The sequence below is a fragment of the Streptopelia decaocto genome (genome assembly GCF_964273445.1).
Source record: "Streptopelia decaocto genome assembly, chromosome: 1".
Classification (NCBI taxonomy): Eukaryota; Metazoa; Chordata; class Aves; order Columbiformes; family Columbidae; genus Streptopelia; species Streptopelia decaocto.
The window spans coordinates 160,031,612-160,050,581 of record NC_138663.1 but is presented as its reverse complement, the minus strand read 5'-3'; the positions used below and the strand labels follow the sequence as shown (position 1 = coordinate 160,050,581).

Sequence of the window (18,970 nt, the reverse complement as noted above, 5' to 3'; positions counted from 1 at the left end):
CATTCACTGCTCTTCCGTCATCTACGCATCCAGTCATACCATCACAGAGGGCTATCCGGCTGGTCAAACATGATTTCCCTTTGGTAAACCAATGCTGACTATTCCTGATAACCTTGTTTTCCTCCACATGCTTGGAGATGATGTCCGGAATGAGCTGTTCCACCACCTTTCCAGGGAAGCAGGTGAGGCTGACTGGCCTGTAGTTTCCTGAGTCATCCTTCTCACCCCTTTTGAAGACTGGAATGACATTGACTTTCCTCCAGTCCTCAGACACCTCTCCTGTTCTTCAAGACCTTTCAAAGATGATGAAAAGTGGCTTTGCACTAACATCTGCCAATTCTCTCAGTACTCATGAGTGCATCGCATCAGGGCCCATGGATTTGTGGATGTCCAGCTTGTCTAAACAGTCTTTAACTTGATCTTCCTCAACCAAGGGAAAGTCTTCCTTATGCCAGACTTTCCTGTCTCTAGGGTCTGGGATAACTGAGTGCCGGTCTTAGCAGTAAAGATGGAAGTGAAAAAGGCATTCAGTAACTCTGTTTTCTCTGTATCATCTGTCACCAGGGCACCCTCCTCATTCCCTAATGTTCCTTTTGCTGCTTATGTGCTTCAAGAAGCCCTTCTTGTTGCCCTTGACATCCGTGGCCAGATTTGCTTCCAAGTGTAGCTTGGCCTTTGTCACCGCATTCCTGCATACTCTATGGCCTCCTTGTATTCCTTCCAGTTGGTCTGTCCCTCTTTCCACATTGCATAAACATCCTTCTTCCACCTGAATTTTGACTGGAATTCCTTATTCATCCATGGTGGCCTCTTACTCCCTTTACTTGATTTCTTCCTCATAGAGATGCATCCCTCTTGAGCTTGGAGGAAGTGACACTTGAATATTAGCCAGCTCTCTTGGACCCCCCCTTCCTTCTAGAGCCCTTCTAGAGCCCAATGTAGTGAGAATGTCTGGGTTCTCAGATCTCTAGACATAAGCAGGGGGAAAAACAAGGAAGAGAACATAACTGCTCTGGGCTGAAATTTAGAGAAGCAGCAAAATATAGAGACCTTATGGGCCCAATACATTTTTAAGACTGATACAGAGATACAGAGTGTAGAGGGGGATGCTTGTTCTCAGGCTGAAAAAATGTTTGTAAATATATATATATACACACTCTATACTATGGAAAATTCAGCAGCAGCTCTTGTTAGAAAAACTGTCTTGCTGGAGGTTCATTCCCACATTTATACCACAGAGCTCAGGGATAAAGAATGCCCTATCATACAGCTGGCTAGGGAGCTGTGTCATGATTTGAACTTGGCCAAAAAAAAAGTGTCCTGTTTAACTGGGCGTATTTCATTAAACTGGCTGTGTTTTCTTTCCATCAATACTATGTTGGCAGAAATATGGCATGGACTACACAATGAGCAGACAGTAAGGCAGCTATACAAAGGAACTTTTTTCTTTTATTTAGATATTTTGTCTTTCGGGTAGCATATTACTCTCTCATAAATCTTTTGAATCAAAAGTGCTTCATATATTGGTTCTGCTGATTCAGTGGTGAATGGCATTCTCCTATTCTTACACAGGGCTTGTTGCAAGTGGCTTTTATTAGGCTACTGAGATTTTTCTGAGTGATGACTTTGTAGTAGTAATTAGAATATTTTTGCTGTATACTGTATAGCACTTAACAAATCAAGTAGTCTGGAAAGTGGCTCTGTACTCCATTAATAAACTGAGTATATTATCTGGAAACATGAACCCAGCAACTTGCTTAAACCACAAAGCAACAAAATTTTTGAAGGTATAAAAAAATTGAGTCTGTTTCAGACCAATTAGTAGGTACTTTTAGAAGAAAAAAAAGCATCTGATTATTAAATTAGAGAATTTGAGCCAGCAAAGCTTTGTCTAGTTTAAAGAAATCTTGCTAGATTGAAGCAAGTGCAATGCACAAGCCTCCACCAGGTAATATTTTGGACTAGATAAAGTTATAAGAATTCTTAACATTTGTAAGAATCTGTTTCTTTAGAGAGTATGAAGTTTCTATGTATCTAACATATAAAAAGCTGGATGACAGCATTTGTATATTTGCTAAATGAAATAAATAAATTTCATTCAAGTGATTGCTCAGCTCTGCTCAACAGAATGGAGAAATGAGTTAAACTTTGAAATCTCTGCCTATTGTCTTGTAGACCATGCTGGCATTATTGGCCATGTCCATAGTGATAAATAAAAAGGAGGCCTCTCTTAGTAGTTCTCACTGAACAATGCCTGGATGTGATCTGGGAAATAGTTCTCTCCAGGCTAGCACTTGCTCCAACTGTAGTAGCTTGTGTGTTTTGGATTAATTTTTTGAAAACAAACAAATAAAAAACTCCCAACCAGCAACAAACAAACAAAAATCCCAAAGCAAACCAAAACAACAACAATTAAAAAAAACACACAAAAATAGCTCAAGCAAAGCAAAGCAAACCAAACCCCAAAAAATCCAAACATAATTCTCATTCTGCAGATCCTGGAGTTTCTTTTTAAATCAGGTAATTACTAGCAAGACATGTATGAAATTTTGGGTACTGACTGAAGTTTTCCATATGTACTACTAACTTGCATATCGTATCTTGTCTACAGCTGTTACGGGGTAAATCATTTCCTAAATATGATAAATGGGATCTCCGACAAACAGGCAGTGGTGGAGGTGTGGATGAACAAATGAGTGGAGATTGTGATGATGAAGATGGCTGTGGATCAGGAAGTGGAGAAGTTAAGAGAGTCCTGAAAATTACAGACTGTAAGTCCATGATTCTGTTTTCTTCATTCATTTAAACACCTAACTGGCATATTTTCCACTAAGAAATGTCACTGAATTGTCTTGGCAAAGGTGTGGAAAATTGTCTGTATAATGTTTCCAAGATTTACAGGAATAGGACTGCAATTGTATGATTTCTATGAGCATGGAATAAACACGAGTATCAGTTTCATCATGACATGTTCATACATATTTGGCATGATGTAGACTGACCTCAAGATGGTATTTTAGTCAAATAAAAGTTGTTATAATGACATGTCCCTGTGAGTTACTACTTAAACATAAAAGGTTTGGCAGTTACATAGGGAAATTGTTCTAATTGTTCATGGAACTATGGGAGAATATAAGGTTTGGTTGTGGTAGCTGAATTTCACAGAGAAATATTGAAACCAATGAACTGTAGCCCAATCAATGCCAATGCCATTATTACTTCTTACACTTTTTCCTGCTTTTCTCACTTTTTTATTTTATTTTATTTTTTTTTTTTTAGGGGGGGACGGACAGAGACCTTTGTTTGCTTGTTTGTTTGTTTCTTTTCTGAACCACATTTGTAACAATTTTCTTCAAAAAAATAATTTGTGCATTTCAGTTGTATGGAACTGTGAGCTTGAGCAATTGGATTGGAGTACAAGTAGGTTAACTACTTCTCTGCATCAGGAAGTTATACTGCATGTCTTGCTTCCATTCCCAGTGTAGAAATCTAAGCAGAAATTATGGGATTAGATTCCTGGTATCATGAAAATTGCATTTCTCGATTTTACAATTTTTTTTTTTTGCATTTTTTTTCCTTTTTTAAAAAAAAAAAATATTTTCTGCGTTTTCTGTAATACTAATAGATAAGAAATCAAGATTGATGTCAATCCCTGAATTTACCTATATTTAGTGAATTTAAGTGTACTCCAGACTTCCAAGCTTAGGGGAGAACTTCAGGTCCTTCTTGACCTGACAGTGAAAAGAAAATTTAGAAGTGTAGCTCTACAGTATACTTGCCCAATTCTGATTTAAACAAGTAGAGAAATGAGAGTCTGAGCATCCTGACTGACTTTGCAGGTCAGTTTGTATTCAGCCTAAGATGCTGTTGCACTGAAACCTAGTCTATTAATTTTCAAGTCCTGCTATACTTCTCTAGATGGGATTTTAGGAGACCTGCAAAATGGCTTGGACACTGAATTCTGAGAGTGCCTTTGAAGAGTTAACTTTGAAAAAAATAAGTTAGAGATCAAATATTTAAGAACAGATGTACTTTGGAATACTGGATATATTATATCTATTTGATGATCACACTCTATGGTATGAAAAGACTGTAAAATAGTCTTAGAATATGACTAGTGCTATTAAGCAAATATTAAATGACAAAAGAATCACAAGAATAGTACATTTTCTTTCACCCTCTTCAACTGCATTAGAATTTTCTTCATATTGATATATTTAGTGTAATCTTTTCAAAATGTCAAAAGTATAATTACCCTTCATATTCTCTTTATACTACACTATTATAAATTTCTAGAATTATAAACTATGTATTAGGCATACTGAAGCTTGCATGTAATGCTGTTTCATTTGAACCTTTTCTAAGACATTACTTAACAAAAATAGGAGTTCATGCTGCTCAATATTATGACTTGTGCATATATCTTGAGTTACTCGTAGCTTTGATAAGCTGTGGTGATTTTCTGGATTTATGCTGACATGCATTTAGTGTTTGAAATGCACCTTACAAGGTGTCTTTAATGCCTACCAGAAAGAGTCTTAGACAACATTACTTTGTTCCAGGGTATCACACATGCTTTCTGACATGGACTTTCCATTGAATAAAACCGTTAAAATGTTCCAATTAGTAAGAATTTTGTTACAATATATATCAGGAAAATATTTTTCTTCAGAAATCACTTCTGTGTATATTTAAGATAAATGAAACAAAATCTTGAGCAATTCTTCTTTTGAATAATTGTGATATCTGAGTAGGACTTTGGGAATTAAAAGTGAAATTGAAAGGGAAAAAAGGTATAAGAAGTACATTTTAGTAAGCAAACAAAATTATCAAGATTTATGATTTTACATGTGAAACTAGGATTAAAAAATAAAAATATGACCATTATCATGATTTAATCTAGTGAACTTTTCTTAGCTTCAGGTGACTGGTATCAATTTCAAGCTAGGTTAGATCCTGAACTCCCTGTTTCTAAACTGAAAACCTAGATTTACTCTCGCAATATTGCTTACTGATCTTTGAAAACATGACTGAACGTTAACTAAACCTAGAGGTTGAATACAGTATGTTTGATCCTCAATGTCAGCTTGTTAGTTCTAGTGCTTTTTCGTCCATTCTCATTTCTTTTTACTTGTATACAAAGAATCAGAAATGTCTGAGTACTCTTCTGTATTTATATATGGAATGTATTTATCATATGTGTCATGGAAAACCAATCAGACTTGATTTGTTGTGTAGAAACTCATATTTTTAGTCCTAAATAGACTGTTATAAAAAAGAGAAAAAAAACCCCAACCAACCAACAAAAATCAAAACCAAAACCAAACACAAATAAAAGAAACTAAAAAAATCAAACAAAAAAACTGAAAACCAACCCAACCCACCAACAAATAAACAAAAAGCACAAAACAAAGCAAACACAGCACAAAACAAACAAAAAACTCACCACCAACAAAAACAACACACAAAAAACCCAAACCAAAACAAAAAAGAAAAAAACAAAACACACAAAACCAAAAACATACCAATAGTATCATTTTTTTACTCACCAAACACATTTTACAGTCTTTTTCTTCTGGCCAATTTTGCATTCTCTCATAATTGGACAGGAATTAGAGGGGGTTATATCTATTCAATACTATAATAGAATCTGGATGTCCTAGCCAAAGCTTGGCCTCCTTTTTCTTAGTTGTTCCAAACATTTTCACCAAGAAAATGATCCTGACTACAAAACAATGCATAATCTTAATAATCTGATAAATCATGATGCACTAGTAGCCCTTTTAAGTACATCGCTTTGTTGAAAATAAAGTGTAAAGACACATCTGCTTTTTATTTGACACCATGTAGTTGTCTTCTCAACACGTGTATAATCCTCAGACCTGCAAGGAACAGAGAGGAAGCGAGGAGATATATTTCTCCCAAGACAAGCCTCTAGCTATTTTATGTGAGCACATAGCCTCTGAAGTCAAAGATGACTTATTTCTACACTCAGTGCTACAGATGTAAGAATTTTTTCACTCAGAGTTGGAGACTGACAAATGTGTGATGACAGGGTTTAGGCTTTGGAAGGCCAATGAAGAAATTTGATATTTATGACTCAGAAATTATATCCCTAGCACTACACTAGTGTTCAAAACATGTTATATTTTGAAAAATTCTGGTTTTCATACCAAACAGTGAATCCTTACATTACATTCAATATTTCAAAGCCCTACAATTACTCTGAATGCTTTGCTCTTCCTAAGTCTCTTTAAAATATAGCAAATTGGTGCTGTTATTTGAAGAAATGGTACAAGAAAGGAGTGTGCACTTTAAATTCATAAAATAAACAGTAGTATAAAGTCTTGACACTTCATTTGCTAGTTTTATTCTACTCTAACCCAGGAGTTCCCACAGGACTCTTTCATGCGTCACAATGAATTACCTCCTCAAAACCCCCTACAGAATGCAAGAGGTAATAACAACAAATACTTATCACCTATATATTGATTTGAATCTCTTTTCAAATAGCTCTGCGGGGAAAGGCTAATCTTGATATCACTCCTCTGAGGTACTTAATACCATCTGTCAAAATTCTCATAAGACTTTTAGCAAGACCACTAATTTTCTGAAAAGCACTCTACCACCGCTTCATCTTTCTTTTCTCATTTTAACATGCAACGTGGGTGTTTCTTTAGAGATCTCCTAGTTCGGGGCTCATATATGTAGAAATATTAAGGGTATCTTTCTGCCTAACTTATATACAGGCAAGCCTTGTCTGTCACTTGTTTGATTTTTATCTCACGTGATATTCATTCTGTCTGAGGGATAAAAGTCCCAAAAATGTTTTATTTCTACTTCTATTTCTATATCTACTTAATCTGTAGATTATTATTTTATTGTTCAGTCTATGCTGTAGAGGGAAAAGAACTCTGAAAAGGGCTTATGTTTTGATCTCTGTATATAAAATAGTCTCTGTTGCTTATCTAATATTATACTGCATTCTCAAGTCTCAAACAACTTTTCTCCTCTTTCTGCTCCTTCACCCACTTCAGCATAGTTGCTTTTTTTTTTTTTTTTTTTTTTTTTTTTTTAATAAAAACCTGTTTCTCATGCCTTCTTCTGTGACCGAAGTTACTTAAAGCTGGCACACGTGAAAATTCATTTAACCTCTCTAACTCAAGAAGAGCAAATGTCACTATCTGTTGTGCCTGGAACTGTGCAAATTCTGTAGAATTTTTTCCATCTTGCTTCTCATCACTAGCAAGTCTACTCAGGGGAGGCCACAATCTTTTCCTAAATCAGAATAAGATCAGTAACATCGATTCAGTAATACCAATTCACATGAGCAGGTGGAATTCAAAAAAAGTGCAATAGCAACAGTGATCATGGTATTGCTCGTTTATACAGATGCTTCTGATGCTTCATCAGCCGTTCCTGTCCTAGATGTGCTGGAATTGAACAGTTACTGTTCACTGAATAAAAGAACTAGTGTGGGTACAAATCTTAGCTATGCCATAACACATGGTTTCAATGAGGTAATGGTCATTCAAAGTCCTTGACTGGGACACAAAGAAGACGAAAAGACTATTTTAGGCAGCAAAGCCAAACGGGACAAAATGATTGCATTTGTCTTGAGCTGTGATTATTATAAAAATCCATCTGTCATTAGGTACATAGGACTTAAATGAATAATCACATGACTAGACTGAGATAAATTCACTGGAGGATTTGAATATGAAGAATGAGGGTTCACGGTCTGAGGTTGAAGCCATATACAACTACACAAACTGTTAAATGCTAAATGAAGAGCCCCTGGCTTCCTTTTAAATATCTTTAAAAAAATTATAATTTAACCTTAAAACAGTCTTAATCTCTATTTTAACTCATTAGGAAGCAGACTTAAAAATATACGTATACAAATAAAATATACTAAACATTCTAATGAACAATAGTTGCTTTTATGGATCCCAAAGGATTTTTAGGGTTTTGAATTTGAAAAGTCCAGTTTGGATCTGCTGCTTGCTTCAAAATAATTGAATGTGTCTACCACAGCTATTTAACAACAGGCTTGTTATTGACCAGTGGTTTTGAATTCATCTTTATGCCGGTGCACTAGAAGGCCACTATCCTTGTCTCAGAAAGTAAATCATATTAAAGTAATATACAAATGGTCCAAAACTAGAGTCTCTTGCATGGTTCACAGCTCCTTTACTTAAACATTTAATGTCTAATTAAACAAAGAAGATAAAGATTAATAACTGGGGAACTAAATGTTATACAGCCTTATAAATTTTCACATGGTATCAGGTAACACAGTTAATTTCTTCCTATGTGCTCTGGGCAACTTCCTCCACTATTTCTATGCCAGTCATCACCCTCAGCTGCAAAAGTAAAGCATTAGGGTCCAGACTATCCTGGAAGTGATATGAAGGGCTTCTCATAAGATTTCTGCTGTCTGTGAGTGTCTCAGGATTCAAAGACTTAAGAAGACTGGTGGAAACTGTCAGATAGTGAAATCAATAAAATTTCGCTTATGATGTATGCCCTCTGTTATATTGTTCTAAACTCTCAGCTGCATTCTCTATTACCTCAGTAAAGGAAAAGATGCCTTAGGCCTGAGTAAGATTTTAGGCTTTATTTTGTTTACATACAACAGTATTCTTCCCAATCCCCCGTTGTTGATGTGAACTGTTCTTATTCAGGTGTCTTTGGAAGGGCTACATGACTCCACTGTGTATATGTTCACTCAGTTCAGAATGTCTCAACTCTCTTAAAAATGAATTTAAAAAAAAAAAAATAAAGTTCTTGCTGTGGACCCCAGTCTTGGTCTAAATATTGCACTAACACTTGCTTTTATATCCAGATTTTGTGTTGTGTTTTGTGGAAGGAGTATCATTAACCATTTCTTGTTTAGACAGAAGAACAGACATTTAGTGATGATGTTTAATGTATCTTAACGGAATCAATTGCAGACTTTCTTTAACCTTATTAAACTCTCCAGAAATAGGCTGTGTGTGTTCCCCATCTCATACAGGTTTAAAAGATGATTGTGGAGGAGGAGCAGGAAAGAGAGATCTTATAGGACAATCCACCTCATTTTGAAATGCAAGAAGAGTGCATTGCCCCACTAGCATCCGCTGTGACTTCTGCACTAATTCCAGGCAAAAACACTTTCACACAGAAGATGGTTTTTATCCACCATGTTTCAGAAGAGTACTATTCAGCATCAATTTTATAGTCCAGAGTGGGAGACTTGGCATATTATTCACTGTCAAGTCTATTTGAGCAAGGACTATATCGTAATTTGCTTCCTGGTCCTCTGTAATTGCTTCAGTGTTTTTTGACCTAAAATTGGGTAAAACAAGCAAACGGCATATTACTTCTTCATTCAGCATGTCACTTGTTGATTCAAAATCTCAAAAGTACCTGCATATCCAGAAGGCCAATCAGTAGAATTTGTGGTTTTTCCCCCTTTCTATCCAAGGAAGCAGCTAGAAGAGTGGCCCTGCTGAAGAGAAGGAAAAATTAGAAGGAAGTGAATGAATCCATTGAAAGGAGTGAGCCCCAGTATGCTCCCAACTGATAAATTACCAGTTTGTTACTCCAGTACCACATAAAGTGACTATCTCATCCAGGATGCCGACTTTATTCCTTTCTTATCTATGTACAGCAAATTAGTTTAAAGGTAGTTCAGGTGATACACAAGCTGCATCATACCTTAACCATGCAATACTGTAACTTCTATTTCTCCGATTATTCCAAAAAGGAGCTTCTGAAGAGGTGTAACCTTCAAGGGAGAATCCAGATCAGAATAGGACATACCAGAGTATATTTTCTGTGCTCAAGTTCAGGAGGTATAAACCAGTAGGCAGTTCTTGTTTTTTGTTTTTTGTTTCTTTTTTTGGGGGAAAGTTGCTAAAAACTGAAAAGTAGTAAGTTCAAATTCATTCAACAGGCAGGTGGTGTACACTAACACTTTTGTAAGAGTGGCACTGGCTACTTTCCTTCTACTGCTGCGGAAATAAGAAAGCATTTAGGACAGATAAATGATTCTATTATTCCTTTTCCTCAGCAAACATAGAAGAATGAATGCAAAACAATATACATTGATACTTTGCTGGAAAGTTTGTTTCTTTACTGGTAACCGTGAGTGTGAATATTTATACATTATTTCAGTTAAATAATGCATGCAGTAAAAGGCTCCGATTTTCTGGTAACTTCAGAATTAGTGGTATTATTATAAGGTAATTCCCATCAAAATATAACCTCATTTTATTAATGCAGGTAATTTGTAATAATTACACTGCTCTGATGTGCTGTGTTTTAGACCAGTGAGTACACTCATTAAATGCTTTTTGATAACTTAAACCCTTTGAGAAGTAATTATGCTCCTTTGTTTGTGTTTGTGGTAGAGTCTGTCATAACAATCTTCCTGTTGAGTGCAACACTTTAATACCATGCAATGCACTGTTGAAAAGTACTAAGTTTTATATTAGCTAACTTTATTTCTGCCTCTGTGTAAATTCTCTCAGTAAATTTTATGTAACTCTTCCCCTTATTTGTTTTTGAATTAACTATCCAACCTGACAGTACAGCTTTAAACCATTACTCAGGTTAAATTCATCACTAAGGCAGTACAAATAAGGCAGTACAAAAGTACAAAGGAGTACTTTTCTCAGTACTCCTGAGAAAAGATTGTGTTCAAAAGAGAGACTTGATATTCTTTAAATAGGGAACAACTAAAAATTAGAATGTCACATTGTTTTCCAATGCATAATATGAATATGAAGGTCACACTTTTTTTGCAAAACAAGAGACGAGGAAGTTGTCTTGTAACTTGTCTCAGTTTTTATGTGTCACTGCAAATGGAATTGCATTTTTTTTTTCTTTCACTGCTTCATGTCATTGTACTTTCAATAACTTCATAGTCTGGTAAAAGGTGTATGCATCAGACTCCACAAGTTTCCTTGGTTATTTGGGGGTTTTTGTGCAAATCATTGGAACCTGTGTATCACTGTGGTTTTGTTTATGCTTCAATAATTTATATCATGATGTATTTCTGTGGCCAGCTTTGATCATGCATATAGAAAAATCTTTGAACTTCATATTTGTTGATGATATGTATCTTCTTGCTGAAAGAAAATACTGATTTATAGAAATGTAGATTTTTCCACAAGAAAGGTACTGCTTACAGTAAATCTTTCTTTTTGAAAGATTTTCAGTTCTCCAAAAGACAAAGGAAATAGAGAAAAGAGCTCAGATTGTGACAGTGTTCCTGTGAGAAGGAAGGGTGGGCTTCCCCTAGCCTCCCAGTTAGTATTAGCATATAAGAACATTATTGACGTCTTATGTGATATCAACACAGTCGTGTGATTTACTAATCCGATACCCCCAAATGAGCCAATAGAAAATTGGTTGTTAACCCTTCAAAAAGAAGCAGATTATGCCCAAGTACATTGTCTCCTGTCTTTACCTTTAGTTATTTGGATAAGAAAAAACAGAGGGAGATAGTAATCAGGCTAAGTCTCTGGAGCTGTAGTTAAAGCCATTCAGCTAGCATATGGGGGAAAATAGATTAACAACTTCACTAGTGTCTGACCTGAATTTAGCTCTTTGTTTTCCTAAAATAACATTTAAAAGGTTTATATTTTGTCCTATTAACATATAAGAACTTTGAAAATTTCATCAAAGGAAAAGAAGATATTATGTCCAACTCCTAAAAAAAGAAGTGCACCTGCATGCATTTTTTTCGTACAAAACATTAAAATTCCTTATCTACTTCAGATTAAGTTATGTATTATTTATTTTTGCATGTGCATCTGAGATATGGAAAAACAAGTCAAAATAAATTTCTTGTTTATGCAAAGTCTGTCTACTTGGAAAATAATAAGACTAATATATGTTACATTTTAAATGAGTTCTGATCAAACTCTTTTTGAAGTCAGTATGATTTCACTGACTCCATAGGAGCTTATATTTTCCAGAGACCACATAATGACTTTAGTAGGAGTTACAAAGTTCTAATTATATTTTAAATGAATTAACTTACCACTAATTCTGAAGTTACCAGAAAATTTGAGCCTCTTCCTGCATGTGTTATTTCAATGAACCTATGTCTAATATTATAATTATACCTCTAATAATTTCTAATTATTCATCTGTTATAATTCAATCAATATTGCTATTATTTTAATATATTGTTTTAAATATACTTTATAATAATGTGTTTAGGATCTGAAAATAAGACTTTTTTTCATAATCTTGTGATCACTGTTTGAAATACCTTTCCTGTTTTATCAAATTCTTTCATTAATTCAGTGGATGAGAATTTATATTGTTTTCCTTTACACAAAATAAAAATGAGCATGAGTTTTCCCGCAAAAATATGTTGCTTTCAAGCAACTGAGTTTAAATCAATGTCTTTCTCTAAGTGGTGATGTCTATTCCTCAAAAAGCTATAAAATTTTACTCTAAGTAACAATCCAAAAGTCAAGCATTTTTGAAAAAAAGGCCTTCTGAAAAGTCACTTCCTTCTCCAGTTGGCCTAATGTATGATTCTATTATCTCTAAGACATCTTTCTTTAACTCATAATTTTGAATTTTACGTCTTAAGTCTGTCACAAGTGAATTGATCTTTAAACTCTTGTTCATGTTTTGGAGAGGCTGGAGTTGGAGACAAAATAAGCAAAGATCTGAATATTTGCTTTGGGAATTTGGCCTGCTCTCTATTTTTATTCCATATTTTAATATAATTTTATTTGGAGGAATAAAAAAAAAAAGAGTGGCATCCCACAGTGGATTTCTCATTTCTTATACTGTGATAGCTTTTATTATCCACTTTTGATGATTCTTTTACTTTTCCAGTGTATTTCTACTCTAATCACATAAAGCCTCAAAGAAAATATAAAAGGGTTTGTTTTTTAGTAGAAATTGTCTCTTATTACTTTGAGGAGAAAAAAATAAAAAGCTAACCTCCATGCAGTTTGAAAGGTTTATAATATTCTGGTAACAATTTCCTCAAATGGTCACAGAATCACAGAATGTCGGGGATTGGAAGGGACCTCGAAAGATCATCTACTTCAGTTCCCCTGCCAGAGCAAGAACACCTAGATGATGTTACAAGGTTAAGCTAATTTACTGTTACAGTAGAAACCCTATGTTTTTACTACCCAAAATGTAAACAAGAATGTTGAAAAACAGCTATACACTTTATTTTCCTCAGACTGTACTTTTACTCTAATAACAATAAATACAGGGACAGGATTTTTCTTCATGGTAGCTCTTTATAATGTAAGTATCTGTGCTTGAACTAAGAAATGTAGACTCCTTTTTATAGTCACTGTAAACAAATAAACATGTAACACTGGAAATGAATTAACATATGAAGACACGATTCATTAGGCATATACTGAGCACCTCTGTTAGGATGAGAATTGTGCCCCGCAATCCTTATTTCTCTCTACAGATTGTAAAAGGACTCAAAATTCAGTAGCTCAAGTACAGATATCTAAAGCTAGTTGGACAATCCTTCTCTAAATAAGGTACTTTTGCTTTTGCTCTGGTTTTGATTTAATTTGCTTATTTTTAAATAAGCATTAAATATTTTTCAATGTCCTTTATAGTCTTATTGTCAAAATCACAAAGGATTTGTTGCAATAAAAAATAGAAGGGCTACTTGCAAATACAGCTAATAAGACCTGTAAATGGAATTCACATTGTCTGAAAAGTCTCATTTGCTAGGAGAAGAAATAATTCCTTTTTTCCATCATAGATTATGGGGAATATGTTTAGTAGTGCAAAAGGATGTGGGAATGTCTGTGAATTTCATAGTGTGTTCACTTATCAAACTCTCTTGGTATCTGTTTTATCTGTTTCTTTTTTTTTTTTTAGATTTAGAAAACAGAAAAAACAAATGTTAAAACTACAACAAAACAAAGCTACCATGACCATTATATTAAAAATGAATTATTTGATTGAATTAAAAAAGAACTGTAAAAAACTTTTAAAATGTTTATGAAAGAATCTACTTCTTTTTCAAAGTTGTGCATAGCATCAGACCTTTATCTTTCAATCTATTCTTTAAACAGATTATAACCATGATAAATGTCATATTTCTACATACTCAAAGGTAGTTTATAATCAAAGGCAGTTACTCTGCCTGTCATGTGTCTCCAGTCTTTATTATATTCTTTAGAAAAATCAAAGTGCATGATCTCCTGAGAGTTGTCTTTGCAACCTGTGCAGAGACTTAAATTAATTTCATATTTGCATCTTCCACTATTAATTATTTTAACTCCAATACCTTGAATAATCTGCTTCTCAGTAATTCATCTTCAGACCATTTTTGAACTTTTAAATAAAAAAGAATCAATTAATTTCTGTTTGTTACAGAAACTTGGCACTATTATTTTTTTTTTCCTAGAAATAATCTATATGGGAGATGTGAGTATGCAAGACCTAGTTCTTAAATTCTGCAAAACGTCTCCAAATATAATAACAACAACAACAACAAAAAATTCAGCAGCAGTTTCCCAAATAGGGTGAACATATTCTAAAATACCAGTATCCTGAGTACCTGTACTTTCTGTAATTGCAAGGCAGCAACTGAGTTTCCTTTTTTCTGTTCCTCTAAAAGGAAGTGGTTAGACATCTATAGAATTCCAATCTGGCCTACGAATGTGATACTTCTTTTCTAGAATTAATCTACTAATAGGCACAAGAACTTATGAGCTGTGTTTCCTGTTATTGTAGCAGGAGGTAGCTCAGATTAAACATTGCACTGTAGATACCTACATTTAGATAAGTGAAACTGGAGATGAATTCCACTCTATGTTTCCTAACTAACTAGAACAACTCTCTGCCAGATGTTGTCCAGTAGCTGTGAAATCAGACAGGCTAAAACATGGATTATTTTTCTTACTTGGAGGCCCATTAAGCAGACTCTGCTCAGGGCCAGTAAACGTGCTTAAGGAAGGGAAAATCTCCCACTTCATTGTGATTTACTCAGTTGCAGAAACAGAGGGTTATGCCACAGCTCAATAGACACAGAGTTCATCAAAGGCATCCTTTGAGGCACCATATAGTAACTAGTATTTTTTATGTCAAATCCATTAGGTCTCTGAAACATGTATCTTTTAGCCCATTTGGCTTCCTTTCTTAAGTATATGTTGCATGCAGCCATTCTTGGGTAACTGCTTTTATAGCACAAGCTTAAATTAAGGGTCCTCTGAGTAGCTGGTATGTTTCTCATCCAGACATATCATTTGGGCTTGTTATTAACATTGTGAGCATGGACAGATCATATGTCAAGGTGTTCCAGGTTTCCAGAAACCACATGGACTTCTTATTTTTATTTTATTATCAATAATGCCCTAAACATTACTCCATTTTAATTCAGGGCCAAAATGCCTCTGAGACACAATCTGAAGGAGCAAAAACATAGCCTTGACAAAAAGTGGAAGACTGAAATAAAGTGCCTAAGGATAAGAAACAAATCCTGAAAGAATAAATTTTTTTGAAGAAAAAGTCTGATTGAGGTGTCTGAGTGAGAACAAGTCTGAATAGAGAAAGATATATGAGAAATACGTCTGTTCCACCATTTTTTTTTTCAGTGTTTATAGGCTTAAAAAGAAATGCTGGTGTGTGTAAGACTCTAGCTCCAAGGCCAAAAGGTGGATCTTGTGATCAGCTTTAGGATATGAGAAAGACAGTTAGGGACACTTACACAGGTGATATTATATAGAAAGCATAACGCCTTTAAGAGTGTCTTACAGATTGCAACAATGAAATTTGGAAAACATGTTAGTTGTTAGAAGGAGACAGCTGGCTGATAAAAAATACTATTTCTGAAATAAAATTACAATTGTTCTTAAAGAAAGAAGCTAAGTATGAGCTAAGTAGCTCAAAAATAATCACTTAGTACATATTGTGTTCGTACCTTAAGTAAATTCATTCATTTACCAGAAAAAGAAGGAACTATTAATTAAGGTGAAGTTTTCCTAATCAAATTGTTCAGCAAAAACTAGTTATAGGCAAAAATATTGATCATACATTGTAACTTGCAGAAGTACTTGAGATTTATTAAAGCATTTATTGTTTGTTAAATGTTAGCTGGTTAAAAGTGCACATCAGGGATTTTATATTCAACAATTAAACTTGCGTGCTCATATATTTAAATGAAGATAATAAGGTACTTGAATAGGTTTCCAGTTTATGACATGCTATTCTCTGATAATGCCAAGACTTAGACACATAAGACACTTCGACATGCCTTAAATACAGGGAAACTAAGAGGTCTGACTATTATTTGCAAATCAATTTAGCTGAGAAGGTGGCCTCTGCTGCCCATCTTGCCCACCCTGTGGAGCTGTATCTCCTCTAGCCAGTAGAGTTGAACCGCTGTTTAGATGCCAGCATTTTAAAGCAAACTGAATGTGCTTGTGCTGTATGTTGATGTGGCTGTGTTGGCTTTATCTGGCTGGTTTCCAGATACTCTCCTCAACAAATGATTAAAAAAAAAATATGATAAGATGAAAAATTTTGTGTGTTGAGATAAAGATAGGGAGACCACTTACCAATTACCATGATGAACAAAAGAAGGCTCAATTTCGGGAAAAATAATTTAATTTATTGACAATTAAAATCAAGTAGGATGGTGAGAAACAAACACAAAACTAAATTCATGTTCCCCACATCACCCACCCTTTTTCACTCAGCTTCAGTGCTTCATTCCCAGCTCCTTTACCTCCTTCTGCCACTAAATGCTGCAGACATGACAGGGAATAGGGACTGCAATCAGTTCATAACAGCTCATCCCTTCTGCTCCTTCCTCCTCACATTTTCTTCCCTACTCCAGTGAGGGTCCTCTCCATGGGCTGCAGTCCTTCAGGATAAGAGTGCTCCAGCATTGGCTCCTCTCCACAGGCTGCAGCTTCCTTCAGGGCACATCCACCTTCTCTAGCATGGGGTGCTCCACAGACTGCAGTGTGGTCATCAGCTCCAGTGTGATGATGCTCTGCATGGGCTGCAGCAGGACAACCTGCTCCATTTTAGTCCTCTCCATGGCCTGAGGGACTTTCTGCTCACGTGCTTGGAGTACCTCCTCCACTTCCTTCTTCTCTCACCTTGATGTTCACAAGGTTGTTTCTCTCACTTTTCCCCCCACTTGCATCTCACACTGCCAGGCAGCATTTTACCCTTTCTTAAATACATTTTACAAGAGGTGCCACCATCTTGACTGATGGGGCTCATTTCCACTGGATCTAACTGGAACTAATTGTGTCACGAGGCAGCCCCCGGTCTCTCCTTACAGAGGTTGCCCCTAGAGCGCCCACTGCCAGCACCAGGCCACATAAACCAGTGCACACTGGGCACTGGTGTGCCTGGTGCTACCGAGGACTCCTCTGTCCTTGTCAAGGAGGAATCACTGTAGAAGTGGGGCCAAGTGGACAGGTTGAGGAAGTAATCAGATCAGTTTAATTGCTGCTGAATCCATCCATGGTCATGAGCTGGTTCTCTGGACAGCCCTGTGGGCCCAACACTGAATCTACTGCTGTAATCACACTGCAGAAAGGGCAAAATTTGGAAGGTTTGCCTTGTCGGATGGCAGAAACTGTTATTTTTTTTCAGCTTTGCCTGCAGTAAATGAACAAGTATGTTGCTCCTTTAATTCCGATTTTAATTTATTTTGATCAGATTTTTAAAAGTAAAAATCAGAATATTTTGCTTGTAGATCTGCTTATGTACCGTCAGGACTTCAGCTGTTCCATTTCTATGTCAAGTATTTTTGATAGATTCAGGACTGCATCTTTGGAGACTGTCACCAACTACCAAAATCCCAGAAGCTTCACATTGTGAAAAACAGTCCTGTGATTGATACCTTTGTTAACCACTTCCACAGAAAAAAAAAAAAAAAAGGAAAAATTCAATAGATGCTAGAAATAGATGGTAATTTCTCATGACCCGTTCTGAGCAACAGTGCCCCAGGACCGAGCTGCCAGTGATCACACTGAGGCTCTTGTTTGTGGACTGAGGAAGCTGCTGCTTCTGCTTCTCCAGATTCACTTCTTCTTTTAAAGTGCCGAGCAAGATGCGTGATGTATAATGTCAAGGCACATATCATAAAAAGGAAAATATATAATTAAAGAGGTTGTGATAAAATCTGTGAACTCTGTAACATTTTAATGAAGTTATAGTTTTCTAGTAAAATATCCAATATAATATTCAGTTCATCAACAGCTCTCCTTATCCCCAAATACATAAAAATTAATCTATTTTACTGTGCAGCAATTTCTACAAAATGTATGTCATAAAACATAAAAGCAAGTGTTTAGAGATATGGATTCAAAAGGGGAATAATCAGAACTTTTTTTCTCTTCTAGACAGTCCTCTCTGTTCTCTTTTTTCCTCCTTTTTTATGGCTTCTCCTTTTTTTAATTAACTACCATTTTTCATCTTATATCAACTGACACAATTATAAGTCATTATTTAAGATACTAATAGCCCTAGAAGCAGTTGCCTCACACATAAACTCTCATGCCCAAATGGCCACTTAGCAAATAACTAGATTTTAATTTCTCATCATTCATTACTGTTTCGATTGGCCTGAACAGAATAATTGAAGACAAGCAGGAGATTTTTATTTCAGTTCTTTAGGCTTGTTTCTTAACTTTCCCTTTTAACAACAATGTTGTTTCACAGCCAGAAGGCAATTAATTCTTCTATGTGCCAGAAGATGCCACTGTAGCTCTCACTGACAAACAGCAAAGACTGATGGCAGGCAAGAAGAGTATGAATATTATCAGGTACAGCATCTGATTGATTGTTCCTGAGCAGATATTGCTATGAGTATCCTAAAATAACAGGGTCTTCATTTGGTAGGAGAATGAGATTCTGCAATATGCTTCATTTTTTACAAAAAAAGAAATAATGCATCTAGATATTGAGAATTAAAGGAAATAGCCATTTTATGGCATAATTTCATTAA

General features: G+C 35.4%; 1 protein-coding gene across 1 annotated transcript in view; it reads left to right on the top strand.

The window, feature by feature from the left end:
• Positions 1 to 18,970, top strand: part of GPC5 (glypican 5) — a gene marked incomplete at both ends in the record, with an annotated part of 669,870 nt that overhangs the window by 358,768 nt on the left and 292,132 nt on the right. Inside the window, one exon of the mRNA XM_082070921.1 lies at positions 2,612 to 2,771. Coding sequence (XP_081927047.1) covers positions 2,612 to 2,771 — 160 coding nt within the window. The remainder of the gene's footprint in view (positions 1 to 2,611; positions 2,772 to 18,970) is intronic.